Source organism: Palaemon carinicauda, unplaced genomic scaffold (genome assembly GCF_036898095.1).
Source record: "Palaemon carinicauda isolate YSFRI2023 unplaced genomic scaffold, ASM3689809v2 scaffold464, whole genome shotgun sequence".
NCBI lineage: Eukaryota > Metazoa > Arthropoda > Malacostraca > Decapoda > Palaemonidae > Palaemon > Palaemon carinicauda.
In genome coordinates, this window is record NW_027171722.1 from 27,591 (window position 1) to 46,435 (window position 18,845).

Genomic DNA, 18,845 nt, shown 5'->3' on the forward strand with positions numbered 1-18,845 from the left:
CTGCTTGGCGTAGAACAGATTCCAGCAGAACACCATCAATTTCTTCTGCTTTCTGGAGTTCTGGAAAGGATATGTTTTCAGTCGTTTGATCCTTTACCAGAATGGTTTCCTTTTCTGTTAGAGTGCTGTCCTTTTGAAGACCATATCCTTCGTCAAATTCCATCAGGACACAGTTAGGTCCAGTGGCTTCTTTCTGGAGTTCTGGAGAGGTTTTCTCCTCTGCCATTTGAGTCTTTTGCAGAATGATTTCCCTTTCTGTTAGGGTGCTGTCCTTTTGAAGACCATTTCCTTCGTCAAATTTCATTAGATCACAGTCAGGTTCATCGGCTTCTTTCTGGATTTTTGGGAAGGTTTTCTCCTCTGCCATTTGAGTCTTTTCCAGAATGATTTCCCTTTCTGTTAGGGTGCTGTTCTTTTGAAGACAATTTCCTTCGTCAAATTCCATCAGATCACAGTCAGGTTCATCGTCTTCTTTCTGGGGTTCTGGAGATATTTCCTCCTCTTCCATTTGAGTCTTTTCCAGAATGATTTCCCTTTCTGTTTGGGTGCTGTCCTTTTGAAGACCATTTCCTCCGTCAGATTCCATCAGATCACAGTCAGGTTCATCGGCTTCTTTCTGGAGATGTGGAGAGGTTTCCTCCTCAGCCATTTGAGTCTTTTCCAGAATGATTTCCCTTTCTGTTAGGGTGCTGTCCTTTTGAAGACCATTTCCTCCGTCAGATTCCATCAGATCACAGTCAGGTTCATCGTCTTCTTTCTGGGGTTCTGGAGATATTTCCTCCTCTTCCATTTGAGTCTTTTCCAGAATGATTTCCCTTCTGTTTGGGTGCTGTCCTTTTGAAGACCATTTCCTCCGTCAGACTCCATCAGATCACAGTCAGGTTCATCGGCTTCTTTCTGGAGTTCTGGAGAGGTTTCCTCCTCTGCCATTTGAGTCTTTTCCAGAATGATTTCCCTTTCTGTTAGAGTGCTGTCCTTTAGAAGACCATTTCCTTCGTCAAATTCCATCAGATCACAGTCAGGTTCATCGGCTTCTTTCTGGAGATCTGGAGAGGTTTCCTCCTCAGCCATTTGAGTCTTTTCCAGAATGATTTCCCTCTCTCCTTGTGCGCTGTCCTCATGGAGACCATTTACGTCTTCGTCAGATTTATTGGTGGTCTTTGAATCTTCTTCCTGTCTCATATCAGAGTCTGATTGATGCTGTAATTCCTTGATACCAATCTTTGCCTGATCATCGCTTGCTTCCTCTTCGACTGGTTTTGCACCTTCACTTTCATACTTCTTCAGCATTCGAGAGAGGAATTTCACTGCTGGTATGAATCCAACTGCCACCACAGCTCCAATCAAAAGCTTGGAATTGAGTCCAAAATAAGTCTTTGGATCTTGAAACATAGCATCCAGCAAAAGCTTTGGCTCTCGAAACACAGGTTCTAACGAAGTTTGAACAGCTGTAAGCTTCTCCAAAGGAGCTTTTATCCATTCCCGGAATTCGAATTTTTTCTTCATGGTTTTTAGCCAGAAGTCACTAGGTACTTTCAGCATTTGGAAGGAGTGAATACAGTTTTGATCTTATATTCAGTCAGGGAAAGATATTTCAGAAAAAAAAATCAGATTTTTTTAAATACAAAGAAATTCAATAACGATAATAAGAAATGTTTAGTTAATACAACATGAAAGCTATTTAAAAAAAAAAAAAAGATAATTTTTATAAATACTTCTGCAAATAGTTTTTTTGTGTGTCCCCTTTAGTGCAAAAGCCCATGACTTGCACTTTTTGTGTAAAGTTGTTCTAATACCAGTAGCAGTAGCAAATAGGTTTTTCTAATACTTTTTGTAGAAGATAGTTTACAGTTTCAATTGAAATTCCTTAAGATAAAGATTATCTGGCGCAGATACAGTACGAGATACTATGGAATATTTTAACTATTTTATTTAAATTATAAATGATTAATTCTTGTTATATATATATATATATATATACTGCGTATGTGTTCACACATATTTGTTATATATACATATATATATATATATATATATATTATATACATGTGTGTGTGTCTTTGTGTATATGTGAACACACAGTATATACATATATATAATATATATACATATATATTTATATACACATATATATGTATATATATATATTTATATATATATATATATATATATATATACATACATACATACACACAAAGCCAATCCTTATAAATAAATCGGCTGAAAATTTACAAACAAAGTAATTAAACCAACCAGCCTAAACCTAAACAAGAGCAAACACCATCTTCCCCCAGTCGACTTCATAGAGGAGGAAATACCCAACACCTCGCCAACAATGCCCGTACCTTCTCCTCCTTCCTCTACATGTCAGTCCCAGAGGAGCGAGAGGTGAATACGAAGCAATTTAGACATCGGCCGCACAATTCCGAAGCTTTATAATCAAAGGGTCGTTTGCTGTGTATTGCCTGGTGTGGCTGGGCGGAGCTGTTGTACTCCATCCACCCACTCCAGTGTAATGTATTGGCTGTCATACTTGTTCCAGTTTATATAATGTTGATATGCTGTACTATGCTTAGTACTTTTTTTGATAGGGCGTAATTATTATTACTCAAATACAGGAGTATTTTGCTACATTAAAGGAATAATCATGTACCTTATATAGATATGTATGTGTGTGTATATATATATATATATATATACAGTATATGTATATATATTCACACACTATGGCATATGTTAATATATGTACAATATTCAATTATATATATATATATATATATATAAATATATCCGAGAACACATAAATAGCACCTCATACTATATATATATATATATATATATCCGAGAACAATTAAATGGCACCTCATACAATTATATGTGTATGCATGTATGCTAGTATGTATATGCTGAGATATATATGATTATATATATATATATATATATATATACATATATATATATATATATATATGTGTGTGTGTGTGTGTGTATATATATATGTGTGTGTGTGTATATATATATATGTGTGTGTGTGTGTGTGTGTGTGTAAACTGCATATATTAAATAATTTGATAAAATAAATCATAATTTCTAGAGTTTTGTTTGTTTTTAGATATTTTTAAGAAGTCGGCGTTTACTTTCCCTGTTTATGGGTGAAAACAAAGCATCCTTAAATGTACGGAATACTAAAAAGTATCGAGAGGACGAGATGAGAATAAGAGTAATACCCTTTCATACAAATGGTTTTCGTATGCTTTCCCATTCAAAAAGACGTTTCCAGCATCGTTTCACTCATTCCATTATAGACTGAGGAAGAGGGATAATACTATCAAAACTCGTAGCCGTTAATTGTTTTTGTACTTAAATTTTGAATTCTGTATTAAACACTCGACTAAGACTTACCCTGAATTTGACTTCACAGTCATGAAGAATGACTTTTGCTTAATTACTGGCAGAACGGAGTAATGAAGAAAAGGAGATCATCCGAGCTATCGAGGAGATAGAGTTTGAAATTATTATTACAAGCTAGGTTATAACCCTATTTGGAAAAGTTAGATGCCACAAGTCCATGGGCTCCAACAGGGAAAAATGGCACAGTGAATAAAGGAAACAAGGAAGTAAACTACAAGAGAAGAATAAACAATAAAAGTAAAATATTTCAAGAACGTAAGAACATTAAATTAGATCCTTTACAGATCCACTATGGAAACTTAACAAAAGAGGAAGAGAAATAACCTAGAACAGCAAGGCCGAGATGGATTTTGCATGACAGTTTAGATGTTGTTTTTCTATATAGAAGGGACGATTACGTTTTAATTTGCTCAGCCTCTTAAGAAATCCTACAATTTTAAAGTATAATTTATTTTAAACTTTATTGAGGGATGTGCACAGACATTCACTTGTCATAACACTACAACCAGTAGACTGCGAGACAACTATAAACGATTAAAGATCGAGGATTTATAGGCGATGCAATAGCTGTGCATAATCCGTTCAGATCGTTTATAGGTCCAAAGGAAGGAATCTTCTAGCATCTGTTTTCTTGAATGTTTATTGTCATTTTGATAGTAGGTTTAAGGTGTTTAAGGAAGGACGTTGTTATTGATGTCAAACTGTATATTTCCGTATTATTATAATCGTTCCTCAATTGACATTTTTAGGTTTACACAAGTTCCAATTAGATATATGGGGATGGAGAAAAATTACTAAGTATTTGGTCTTTTTTTCCTATCTTTCTCTACCTTTCCCATTTAATAAAACCTTATTATCGACACATTAATCTCCATCCTTGATGAAATGAAATATTCATCAAACACTTTCAAAAACATATATATTCAAAAGTCAATTATCATAAGAACATAATTCAAAGTATATAAGATTACCAATTGCCTTGCCACATCAAATTAGACGGACGATGTTTGTAACAAAAGAACCATTTTTATTCATATTAAACATCTTGATTTACCTTTTCAACTCTAATGTCAATTTACATATTACCGAAAAACCTTTCCTTAGTTTATATTCCAGATTAGAAAGCCTTTGATGATTGTTTTTAATGATGTAGTTTTTTTTTTATCTGAGACATTGTTAATATTCTTTTACGGAATTAGCCCATCCCCCCCTCTCTCTCTCTCTCTCTCTCTCTCTCTCTCTCTCCCTCCCTCTCTCTCTCTCTCTCTCTCTCTCTCTCTGAGTGGTCACCAATAAAGGCTAAATCGGATAATGGTTGTTTGTATATATATATATATATATATATATATATTACGAAAGTCTACACTCTCGGGCTTTTCTAGTTTATCGTTTTATTTTGGCTTATCAAATATAGGTCTTTCATTGCATTGTATGTTGACGCAAAATAGTATATTTTGAGTACCATGATTTTATCAAAACTGAAAAAAAATATATTGGACATTCAAATTCCATTATATAAATAGACTGGAGGAGCACTCAGTAGAGCGCAGACCTCTGCCGCGGAAGTTTATTTTTCGACCCTTAGCGCGACCTTGACCTTTGACATTAACATATATTAATTGTCGTGGATTTTCATACACTTGAATATGAACCATGTTTGAAGTCTCTGTGACAACGATGTCCAAACTTATGGCTGATTACGTGAAATGGACATTTTGCGTGACCTTGACCTTCCAAAATTTAAAAATTTCCAGGTGTTTACATTACAATTAATCCATGCAAATTTCATTACTCTTCTAGTAATTGTGACCAGGAAGCAGTTCAGAAACAACCACTCAAACGGGGATTAAAACATAACCTCCTTCCAACTTCATTGGCGGAAGTAAATATTGGAAAGGTATTAGCTCTCCAAAGCTAATAAAACAATTGATCCAGTTTTTAGCTGTGCAGTATGCTTGGAATCCTAGAGTTTTGTTGTACAGTTAGAAGATGGTTGCAAATTTATTCCTTGCACCAGAGGCGAGTAAACAGAGGGTATATGGATACGTCTCTTTGCATGCGAATTCATGCAATTTGTATGTACTGCATACGAGATAGTATCTATTGATACATAAGCGCATCCGGTTTTATGCAGAGGCTGATGGGAGACTGAAACAAAACGGCAGTGGGGATGGGGTGAGAGGGGTGTTATGGTAGTATAATGGAGGGATGAGGGTCCTCTGTCGATTTTACATTTTAGAAGTTATGGTAATCTGACCAAAGATAAGATTTTGTGTGTATAAGAGTTTAGGAATTAAGTAACTTTTAAATTAAGGGAAAAAGTTACAGGTGGCAATTAGGTTGGTGTAGGCTGCAGCAGGTTGGTTTTTCAACTTTATATACATTAATTATAGTTTAAAGGTCGCTCATGAATGGTAGAGGCAAGGGACAGTGACAGTGTTGTGAAGACTGACCACATATATATATGATCAGCATTCAAGCCCCATTTATACAAAGGAAGTGAAATTACTTTTATGGAGCACTTAAAATGACCTATGAAGGGACTAAAATCACATTTATGAAGTGACTCAAATGGCTTTTCTGCAGGACCTAAAGTTACTTTTATGAAGGGACTGAAAAGACTTTTATGAAGTACCTAAAATGTCTTTAATGAAGGGACTGAAAAGACTTTTATGAAGGACCTAAAATGTCTTTTTATGAAGGGACTGAAAAGACTTTTATGAAGGGACTGAAAAGACTTTTATGAAGGACATAAAATTACTTTTATGAAGGGACTGAAAAGACTATTATGAAGGAACTGAAAAGACTTATATAAAGGGAGTGAAATGACTTTTATGAAGCACTTAAAAGGATTTTTATGAAGCACTTAAAATCTCATTTATGAAGTGACTGAAATGACTTTTCTGAAGGCACTGAAATGACTTATATAAAGTGACCGAAATGACTTTTTTGAAAGACGTAAAATGACTTTCATGAAGGCACTGAAATGACTTATATAAAGTGGCTGAAATGACTTTTATGAAAAACGTAAAATGACTTATGAAAGACGTAAAATTACTTTTATGAAAGACGTAAAATGACTTTTATGAAGGCACTGGAATGAATTTATGAAAGGTCTGAAATGACTCTTATGAAGATCCAGAAATGAATTAACCGCTGCGTATAATTTCCCACGTAAAAAGAAAAAAAAAATAATGATTAGATTATTGGTTCCGGCTTAGGAAGAATGAGGTAGAGTATGTCCAGAAAGATTACGAATATTGGAATCGGGGACGGACGAAGAGATAAGAAGGGAATACGAGAGAGGAAAAACATGCTTATTTTTCTCTTCTCTTATTAAGTGACGTCGGTGGACATTGATATTTTTATTCCAGCGAATGTGGTAGATGTAATTGGGCAAATTGAGTTGGATAATGGGGAAAGTTTATGAAGTTTATTCGTGCAATTGTTTAATGGTTATTCTTGTTATATACAGTTTTGAAGTATTCGCTGTTTTGTTTCATTGTATCGTATTTTATATTGTATTTTAAAGACAGTATTAATAATGTTTTAGGTATACCGATATATTGGTTGATGTAAGTACAGAAAAGCCCCAATTGATATTGATGAATTAAAAGTTGAATCTTGAAGCAGCTCTCTCTCTCTCTCTCTCTCTCTCTCTCTCTCTCTCTCTCTCTCTCTATAATACATGTACTACCCATTAAAGATTTTAATACCAGTACGTTGTAACTGTGTTCAGATAACTTTGGTAAGTATCAAGAACACGTACTGATTTACTGTGCCAAACTAAATTGAACTTTGATAATCATGGAAAAATTAGGCCAATGATTTCAAATCGTATTGTTTCTGAGGTTAAGACTTTGCTTTTCAAATCGTCTTTTATATTATCGTACATAATGAAGGCATGGATACACAGGTAGGAATTTAATAAACAATTTTTGCACAAAGTATTTACATAAAGGAATTGAGCAAAACAAATTATTTCTCCTTATAAATATATTTTATTTTAATTGGTATAACTGGCACAGAAATTAAATGGCAACAAAATTAAAAAGCATAATATTCCAATAAGTTTATGAAATCATAGAAAAAAATTAAATTAAAACATCCATTGGCCAATCAAAAACTATATGTCCGTGATTATATACAAAATAAGGTAATTCGCATTGAAAATCTCAAGTCAATTACAAATAAATTACTTATTTATCTAATCCCATGTAATAAAACTTTTTTATCGACACATTAATCTCCATCCTTGATGAAATGAAATATTCATCAAACACACTCAAAAACATATATACTAAAAAGTCAATTATCATAAGAACATAATTCAAAGTATATAAGATTACTAATTGTCTTGCCGCATCAAATTAGACGGACGATATTTGTAACAAAAGAACCATTTTTATTCATATTAAACATCTTGATTCTCCTTTTCAACTCTAATGTCAATTTACATATTACCGAAAAACCTTTCCTGAGTTTATATTCCAGATTAGAAAGCCTTTGATGATTTTTTTTAATGATGTAGTTTTTTTTTTATCTGAGACATTGTTAATATTCTTTTACTGAATTATCCCATCTCTCTCTCTCTCTCTCTCTCTCTCTCTCTCTCTCTGAGTGGTCACCAATAAAGGCTAAATCGGATAATGATTGTTTGTATATATATATATATATATATATATATATATATTTATTACGGAGGTCTACACTCTCGGGCTTTTCTAGTTTATCGTTTTATTTTGGCTTATCAAATATAGGTCTTTCATTGCATTGTATGTTGACGCAAAATAGTATATTTTGAGTACCATGATTTTATCAAAACTGAAAAAAAATATATTGGACATTCAAATTCCATTATATAAATAGACTGGAGGAGCACTCAGTAGAGCGCAGACCTCTGCCGCGGAAGTTTATTTTTCGACCCTTAGCGCGACCTTGACCTTTGACATTAACATATATTAATTGTCGTGGATTTTCATACACTTGAATATGAACCATGTTTGAAGTCTCTGTGACAACGATGTCCAAACTTATGGCTGATTACGTGAAATGGACATTTTGCTTGACCTTTGACCTTGACCTTCCAAAATTTAAAAATTTCCAGGTGTTTACATTACAATTAATCCATGCAAATTTCATTACTCTACTAGTAATTGTGACCAGGAAGCAGTTCAGAAACAACCACTCAAACGGGGATTAAAACATAACCTCCTTCCAACTTCATTGGCGGATGTAAATATGGGAAAGGTATTAGCTCTCCAAAGCTAATAAAAGAATTGATCCAGTTTTTAGCTGTGCAGTATGCTTGGAATCCTAGAGTTTTGTTGTACAGTTAGAAGATGGTTGCAAATTTATTCCTTGCAGCAGAAGCGAGTAAACGGGGGGTATATGGATACGTCTGTTTGCATGCGAATTCATGCAATTTGTATGTACTGCATACGAGATAGTATCTATTGATACGTATGCGCTTCCGGTTTTATGCAGAGGCTGATGGGAGACTGAAACAAAACGGCATTGGGGTTGGGGGAGAGGGGTGTTATGGTAGTATAATGGAGGGATGAGGGTCCTCTGTCGATTTTACATTTTAGAAGTTATGGTAATCTGACCAAAGATAAGATTTTGTGTGTATAAGAGTTTAGGAATTAAGTAACTTTTAAATTAAAGAAAAAATTACAGGTGGCAATTAGGTTGATGTAGGCAAGCAGCAGGCTGGTTTTTCAACTTTATATACATTAATTATAGTTTAAAGGTCGCTCATGAATGGTAGAGGCAAGGGACAGTGACAGTGTCGTGAAGACTGACCACATATACATATGTTCAGCGTTCAAGCCCCATTTATATAAAGGAAGTGAAATGACTTTTATGAAGCACTTAAAATGACTTTTATGAAGGGACTAAAATCACATTTATGAAGTGACTCAAATGACTGGTCTGCAGGACTTAAATTACTTTTATGAAGGGACTGAAAAGACTTTTATGAAGGACTTAAAATGTCTTCTATGAAGGGACTGAAAAGACTTTTATGAAGGTCCTAAAATGTCTTTTTATGAAGGGACTGAGAAGACTTTTATGAAGGACCTAAAATGGCTTTTATGATGGGACTGAAAAGACTTATGAAGGAACTGAAATGTCTTATATAAAGGGAGTGAAATGACTTTTATGAAGCACTTAAAATGATTTTTATGAAGCACTTAAAATCTCATTTATGAAGTGACTGAAATGACTTTTCTGAAGGCACTGAAATGACTTATATAAAGTGACCGAAATGACTTTTTTGAAAGACGTAAAATTACTTTTATGAAGGCACTGAAATGACTTATATAAAGTGGCTGAAATGACTTTTATGAAAAACGTAAAATGACTTTTATGAAAGACGTAATATGACTTTTATGAAGGCACTGGAATGAATTTATGAAAGGTCTGAAAAGACTCTTATGAAGATCCAGAAATGAATTAACCGCTGCGTATAATTTCCCACGTAAAAAAAAAAAAAATAATGATTAGATTATTGGTTCCGGCTTAGGAAGGGTGAGGTAGAGTATGTCCAGAAAGATTACGAATATTGGATTCGGGGACGGACGAAGAGATAAGAAGGGAGTATGGGAGAGGAAAAAACATGCTTATTTTTCTCTTCTCTTATCAAGTGACGTCGGTGGACGTTGATAGTTTTATTCCAGCGAATGTGGTAGATGTAATTGGACAAATTAAGTTGGATAATGGGGAAAGTTTATGAAGTTTATTGGTGCAATTCTTTAATGGTTATTCTTGTAATATACAGTTTTGAAGTATTCGCTGTTTGGTTTTATTGTATTATATTTTATATTGTATTATAAAGACAGTATTAATAATGTTTTAGGTACACCGATATATTGGTTGATGTAAGTACAGAAAAGCCCCCAAATGATATATAAATTAAAAGGGGAATCTTAAAGCAGCGCTTTCTCTCTCTCTCTCTCTCTCTCTCTCTCTCTCTATATATATATATATATATATATATGTATGTATATATATATAATATATTTATGATACGTGTGCTATCCATTAGAGAGATTTTAATACCAGTGCGTTGTAACTGTGCTCAGATAATTTTGATAGCTTTCTAGAACATGTACTGATTTATTTTGCCAAACTAAATTAAACTTTGATTATCATGGAAAAATTAGGACAATGATTTCAAATCGTATTGTTTCTCAGGTGAAGACTTTGCTTTTCAAATCATCTTTTATATTATCGTACATAATGAAGGCATGGATACACAGGTAGGAATTTAATTAACAATTTTTGCACAAAGTATTTACTTAAAGGAATTGAGCAAAACAAATTATTTTTCCTTATAAATATATTTTATTTTAATTGGTATAACTGGCACAGAAATTAAATGGCAACAGAATTAAAAAGGATAACATTCCAATAAGTTTATGAAATCATAGAAAAAAATTAAATTAAAACATCCATTGGCCAATCAAAAACTATATGTCCGTGATTATATGCAAAATAAGGTAATCTGCATTGAAAATCTCAAGTCAATTACAAATGAATTACTTATTTATCTAATGAGATGGGCCATTTCTCTGCGCAAACCTTCATACTCCAGCCTGAAGACGCGGTCGTTCAGAAGCGTGAAGCCCTTCTGAATCCTCACGAGTTCCTCGGTTGACATTGTTCCGTCAGTCAGTTGTTGGTATTTCCATCTAATTGCATCTTCTTTAGTTCCTCGTGGAATGCCCAACACCACATAAGGACACCGACCGCCAGTCATTTGAAGCAGCTTCTCCATGAACTTTAATGCCTGACCATGTTCCTCAGGTGATTCCTTGAAGACTTCTAGAGCCTCTTCCAGCAAGCCCAGTTCCATGCAGCAAAATGCCCATCTGATGCGAACATCCTTAAAGATTCCAAAGGACATCGACTGCTCAAAACATTCCATCGCCATCGAATACTTTCTACGGTAGTAATAGGCTTTCCCCCTGAAGAAGATCCTCTTCTGTTCAGACTTCAAAGAGCAACACTGAGTGGCTCTCATCCTGAGACCTATGTATGTCAGAGAACAATGGTTATTCCCACGTCTCTGCGTGACATTGAGGCCGACCTTGGCTCTCTCCCAAGTGGGATCTCCTGTCTCAGAGAGTTGCATTGCCCTTTTAAAGTTCGTTCTTGCCATTTTGAATTTTCCCACTGAGGCATAAAAGAAGCCAAATTCCAGTAAGGCTTCAGCATTATCTTCATCCGTGTGAATCATCAGCGAGAGAATGTTCTTGGCGTGTTCGTATCTTTCCAGTCTGATGAGACACTGCGCTCTCGTGATGTCCAGTTTGACAAACACAGGATGGTTGGATACTAGGTCAAAAGCTCTTTCAAAACTGTAGTCTTGCATTAACTCTTCTGCTTGGCGTAGAACAGATTCCAGCAGAACACCATCAATTTCTTCTGCTTTCCGGAGTTCTGGAAAGGATTCCTTTTCTGTCATTTGATCCTTTTCCAGAATGGTTTCCTTTTCTGTTAGTATGCTGTCCTTTTGAAGACCATTTCCTTCGTCAAATTCCATCAGGACACAGTTAGGTCCATCGGCTTCTTTCTGGAGTTCTGGAGAGGTTTTCTCCTCTGCCATTTGAGTCTTTTCCAGAGTGATTTCCCTTTCTGTTAGGGTACTGTCCTTTTGAAGACCATTTCCTTCGTCAAATTCCATTAGATCACAGTCAGGTTCATCGGCTTCTTTCTGGAGTTCTGGAGAGGTTTTCTCCTCTGCCATTTGAGTCTTTTCCAGAATGATTTCCCTTTCTGTTAGGGTGCTGTCCTTTTGAAGACCATTTCCTTCGTCAAATTTCATTAGATCACAGTCAGGTTCATCGGCTTCTTTCTGTAGTTCTGGAGAGGTTTCCTCCTCATCCATTTGAGTCTCTTCCAGAATGATTTCCCTTTCTGTTAGAGTGCTGTCCTTTTGAAGATCATTTCCTTCGTCAAATTCCATCAGATCACAGTCAGGTTCATCGGCATCTTTCTGGAGTTTTGGAGAGGTTTCCTCCTCAGCCATTTGAGTTTTTTCCAGAATGATTTCCCTCTCTCCTTGGGCGCTTTCCTCATGGAGACCATTTACGTCTTCGTCAGATTTATTGGTGGGGTTTGAATCTTCTTCCTGTCTCAGCTCAGAGTCTGATTGATGCTGTAATTCCTTGATACCAATCTTTGCCTGATCCTCGCTGGCTTCCTCTTCGACTGGTTTTGAACCTTCACTTTCATACTTCTTCAGCATTCGAGAGAGGAATTTCACTGCTGGTATGAATCCAACTGCCACCACAGCTCCAATCAAAATCTTGGAATTGAGTCCAAAATAAGTCTTTGGAACTTGAAACATAGCATCCAGCAAAAGCTTTGGCTCTCGAAACACAGGTTCTAACGAAGTTTGAACAGCTGTAAGCTTCTCCAAGGGAGCTTGTATCCATTCCCGGAATTCGAATCCTTTCTTCATGGTTTTTAGCCAGAAGTCACAAGGTACTTTAAGCATTTGGATGGAATGAATACAGTTTTGATCTTATATTCAGTCAGCGAAAGATATTTTAGCCAAAAAAAGAATAAAATCCAGATTTTTTTTAAATACAAAGAAATTCAATAATGAAAATAAGTAATTTTCAATGAATACAACATGAAAGCTATTTAATAAAAAAAAGATAGATTTTATAGATACCTGTGCAAATAGTTTTTTTTGTGTCCCCTTTAGCGCAAAAGCCCATGACTTGCACTTTTTGTGCAAAGTTGTTCTAATAGCAGTAGCAAATAGGTTTTTCTAATAGACTTTTCGTAGAAGATAGTTTACAGTTTTAATTGAAATTCATTAAGATAAAGATTATCTGGGGCAGATACAGTACAAGATATTATGGAATATTTTAACTATATTATTTAAATTGTAAAGGATTAATTCTTGTGTATGTATATATGTATATATGTATATATATATATATATATATGTGTGTGTGTGTGTGTGTGTGTGCGTATGTCTTTGTGTATGTGTGTGTGAACACACACAGTATATACATATATATATATATATATATACATATATACTTATATATATAAATATATATATATATATATATATATTATATATATATATATATATATATGTATATATATATATATATATATATACATACATACACACAAAGCCAATCCTTATAAATAAATCGGCTGAAAATTTACAAACAAAGTAATTAAACCAACCAGCCTAAACCTAAACAAGAGCAAACACCATCTTCCTCCACTCGACTTCATAGAGGAGGAAATACCCAACACCTCGCCAACAATGCCCGTACCTTCTCCTTCCTCTACATGTCAGTCCCAGAGGAGCGAGAGGTGAATACGAAGCAATTTAGACATCGGCCGCACAATTCCGAGGCTTCATAATCAAAGGATCGTTTGCTGTGTATTGCCTGGTGTGGCTGGGCGGAGCTGTTGTACTCCATCCACCCACTCCAGTGTAATGTATTGGCTGTCATACGTGTTCCAGTTTATATAATGTTGATATTCTCTACTATGCTTAGTACTTTTTTCTGATAGGGCATAATTATTATTACTCATATGCAGGAGTATTTTGCTACATTAAAGGAATAATCATGTACCTTATATAGATATGTATATGTGTATATATATATATATATATATATATATCACACACTATGTCATATGTTAATATATGTACAATATTCAATTATATATATATAATTATATATATATATATGTATGTATAAATATATATATATATATATATATATCCGAGAACACATAAATAGCACCTCATACTATATATATATATATATATATATATATATATATATATATATATATATATATATATATATATACCATGGTATATGTTAATATATATGTACAATATTCAATTATATTTGTATATATATATATATATATATCCGAGAACAATTAAATGGCACCTCATACAATTAAATGTGTATGCATGTATGCTAGTATGTATATGCTGAGATATATATGATTATATATATATATATATATATATATATATTATATATATATATATATATATATAATATATATATATATATATATATATATATTTGTGTGTGTGCGTGTGTGTAAACTGCATATATTAAATAATTTGATAAAATGAATCATAATTTCTAGAGTTTTGTTTGTTTTTAGATATTTTTAAGAAGTCAGGCGTTTACTTTCCCTATTTATGGGTGAAAACAAAGCATCCTTAAATGTACGGAATACTAAAAAGTATCGAGAGGACGAGATGATAAGAGTAATACCCTTTCATATAAATGGTTCGCGTATGCCGTCCCATTCAAAAAGACGTTTCCAGCATCGTTTCACTCATTCCATTATAGACTGAGGAAGAGGGATAATACTATCAAAACTCGTAGCCGTTAATTGTTTTTGTACCTAAATTTTGAATTCTGTATTAAACACTCGACTAAGACTTACCCTGAATTTGACTTCACAGTCATGAAGAATGACTTTTGCTTAATTACTGGCAGAACGGAGTAATGAAGAAAAGGAGATCATCCGAGCTATCGAGGAGATAGAGTTTGAAATTATTATTACAATCTAGGTTATAACCCTTTTTAGAAAAGTTAGATGCCACGAGTCCATGGGCTCCAACAGGGAAAAATGGCACAGTGAATAAAGGAAACAAGGAAGTAAACTACAAGAGAAGAATAAACAATAAAAATAAAATATTTCAAGAACTTAACAACATTAAATTAGATCTTTTACAGATCCACTATGGAAACTTAACAAAAGAGGAAGAGAAATAAGATAGAACAGCATGGCCGAGATGGATTTTGCATGACAGTTTAGATTTTTTTTTCTATTCAGAGGGGAAGATTACGTTTTAATTTGCTCAGCCTCTTAAGAAATCTTACAATTTTAAAGTATAATTTATTTTAAACTTTATTGAGGGATGTGCACAGACATTCACTTGTCATAACACTACAACCAGTAGACTGCGAGACAACTATAAACGATTAAAGATCGAGGATTTATAGGCGATGCAATAGCTGTGCATTATCCGTTCAGATCGTTTATAGGTCCACAAGAGGGAATCATCTAGCTTCTGTTTATTGTCATTTTGATAGTAGGTTTAAGGTGTTGTAAAGAATGACATTTTTATTAAGGTCATACTCTATATTCTTGTATTATTAGAATTGTTCCTCAATTGACATTTTTAGTTTTACACAAGTTCCAATTAGATATATGGAGATGGAGAAGAATTGATAAGTATTTGATCTTTTTTTCCTATCTTACTCTACCTTTCCCATGTAATAAAACCTTATCATCGACACATTAATCTCCATCCTTGATGAAATGAAATATTCATCAAAAACATATATATTCAAAAGTCAATTATCATAAGGACTTAATTCAAAGTATATAAGATTACTAATTGTCTTGCCGCATCAAATTAGACGGACGATATTTGTAACAAAAGAACCATGTTTATTCATATTAAACATCTTGATTCACCTTTTCAACTCTAATGTCAATTTACATATTACCGCAAAACCTTTCCTTAATTTATATTCCAGATTAGAAAGCCTTTTATGATTTTTTTTAATGATGTATTTTTTTTTATCTGGGACATTATTAATATTCTTTTACTGAATTATCCCATCTCTCTCTCTCTCTCTCTCTCTCTCTCTCTCTCTCTCTCTCTCTCTCTCTCTCTCTCTGAGTGGTCACCAGTAAAGGCTAAATCAGATAATGGTTGTTTGTATATACTTATATATATAATAAATAATTGTGTAAATAAATAATATATATATATATATATATATATATATATATTTATATATATATATATATATTTATATATATATATTTATTTATTTATTAATTTATTTATTAATTACGGAGGTCTGCACTCTCAGGGGCTTTTCTCGTTTATCGTTTTATTTTTGCTTACCAAATATAGGCCTTTCATTGCAATGTATGTTGACGCAAAATAATATATTTTGAGTACCATGATTTCATCAAAACTGAAAAAAAATATATTGGACATTAAAATTCCATTATATAAATAGACTAGAGAGGCACTCAGTAGAGCACAGACCTCTGCCGCGGGAAGTTTGTTTTTTCGACCCTTTGCGCGACCTTGACATTTGACACTAACATATATTAAATTTCGAGGATTTTCATACACTCGAATATGAACCATGTTTGAGGTGTCTGTGACAACGATGTCCAAACTTATGGCTGATTACGTGAAAAGGACATTTTCCTTGACCGTGACCTTGACCTTCCAAAATTTAATCGTTACCAGTTTTTTACATTACAATTAATCCATGCAAATTTCAATTACTCTACGAGTAATTGTGACCAGGAAGCAGTTCAGAAACAAACACTCAAACTGAGATTAAAACATAACCTCCTTGCAACTTCGTTGGCGGAAGTAAATATGGGAAAGGTATTAGCTCTCCAAAGGTAATAAAAGAATTGCTCCAGTTTGTAGCTGTGCGGTATGCTTGGAATCCTAAAGTTTTGTTGTACAGTTAGAAGATGGTTGCAAATTTATTCCTTGCACCAGAGGCGAATAAACAGAGGGTATATGGATACGTCTGTTTGCATGCGAATTCATGCAATTTGTATGTACTGCATACGAGATAGTATCTATTGATACATATGCGCTTCCGGTTTTATGCAGAGACTGATGGGAGACTGAAACAAACGGCAGTGGGGTTGGGGTGAGAGGGGTGTTATGGTAGTATAATGGAGGGATGAGGGTCCTCTGTCGATTTTACATTTTAGAAGTTATGGTAATCTGACCAAAGATAAGATCTTGTGTGTATAACAGTTTAGGAATTAAGTAACTTTTAAATTAAGGGAAAAAGTTACAGGTGGCAATTAGGTTGGTGTAGTCAGCAGCAGGCTGGTTTTTCAACTTTATATACATTAATTATAGTTTAAAGGTCGCTCATGAATGGTAGAGGCAAGGGACAGTGACAGTGTAGTGAAGACTGACCACATATACATATGATCAGCGTTCAAGCCCCATTTATACAAAGGAAGTGAAATGACTTATATGGAACACTTAAAATGACCTATGAAGGGACTAAAATCACATTTATGAAGTGACTCAAATGGCTTTTCTGCAGGACCTAAAATTACTTTTATGAAGGGACTGAAAAGACTTTTATGAAGGACCTAAAATGTCTTTAATGAAGGGACTGAAAAGACTTTTATGAAGGACCTAAAATGTCTTTTTATGAAGGGACTGAAAAGACTTTTATGAAGGGACTGAAAAGACTTTTATGAAGGACATAAAATGACTTTTATGAAGGGACTGAAAAGACTATTATGAAGGAACTGAAAAGACTTATATAAAGGGAGTGAAATGACTTTTATGAAGGACTTAAAATGATTTTTGTGAAGCACTTAAAATCTCATTTATGAAGTGACTGAAATGACTTTTCTGAAGGCACTGAAATGACTTTATGAAAGGTCTGAAATGACTTTTATAAAGATTCAAAAATTAATTTACCGCTGCGTATTATTTGCCACGTAAAAAAGAAAAAAAAAAAGAAGAAATGATTAGATTATTGGTTCCGGCTTAGGAAGAGTGAGGTAGAGTATGTCCAGAAAGATTACGAATATTGGAATCGGGGACGGACGAAGAGATAAGAAGGGAATACGAGAGAGGAAAAATATGCTTATTTTTCTCTTCTCTTATTAAGTGACGTCGGTGGACATTGATATTTTTATTCCAGCGAATGTGGTAGATGTAATTGGACAAATTAAGTTGGATAATGGGGAAAGTTTATGAAGTTTATTCGTGCATTTGTTTAATGGTTATTCTTGTAATATACAGTTTTGAAGTATTCGCTGTTTTGTTTTATTGTATTATATTTTATATTGTATTATAAAGACAGTATTAATAATGTTTTAGGGTATACCGATATATTGGTTGATGTAAGTACAGAAAAGCCCCAAATGATAGATAAATTAATAGGTGAATCTTAAGGCAGCTCTCTCTCTCTCTCTCTCTCTCTCTCTCTCTCTCTCTCTCTATATATATATATATATATATATATTATATATATATACATATATATATATATATATATATATAATACATGTACTACCCATTAGATAGATTTTAATACCAGTACGTTGTAACTGTGTTCAGATAACTTTGATAAATTTCTAGAACATGTATATACTGATTTATTGTGCCAAACTAAATTAAACTTTGATTATCATTGAAAAATTAGGCCAATGATTTCAAATCGTATTGTGTCTCAGGTGAAGACTTTGCTTTTCAAATCATCTTTTATATTATCGTACATAATGAAGGCATGGATACACAGGTAGGAATTCAATAAACAATTTTTGCACAAAGTATTTACTTAAAGGAATTGAGCAAAACAAATTATTTTTCCTTATAAATATATTTTAATTGG

At 33.6% G+C, this 18,845-nt stretch overlaps 1 protein-coding gene across 1 annotated transcript; it reads right to left on the reverse strand.

Annotated features, from left to right (window-relative positions):
- Positions 1-726: 726 nt before the first annotated feature.
- Positions 727-1,506, reverse strand: LOC137636950 (nestin-like). Its single transcript, XM_068369275.1, has one exon. It carries the CDS (start codon positions 1,504-1,506, stop codon positions 727-729), a length of 780 nt encoding a protein of 259 aa, XP_068225376.1.
- Positions 1,507-18,845: the final 17,339 nt, after the last annotated feature.

Bases quoted from the DNA above. Each gene is read 5' to 3' on its own strand.
- LOC137636950 (XM_068369275.1), bottom strand. From the start codon at position 1,506: ATGAAGAAAAAATTCGAATTCCGGGAATGGATAAAAGCTCCTTTGGAG.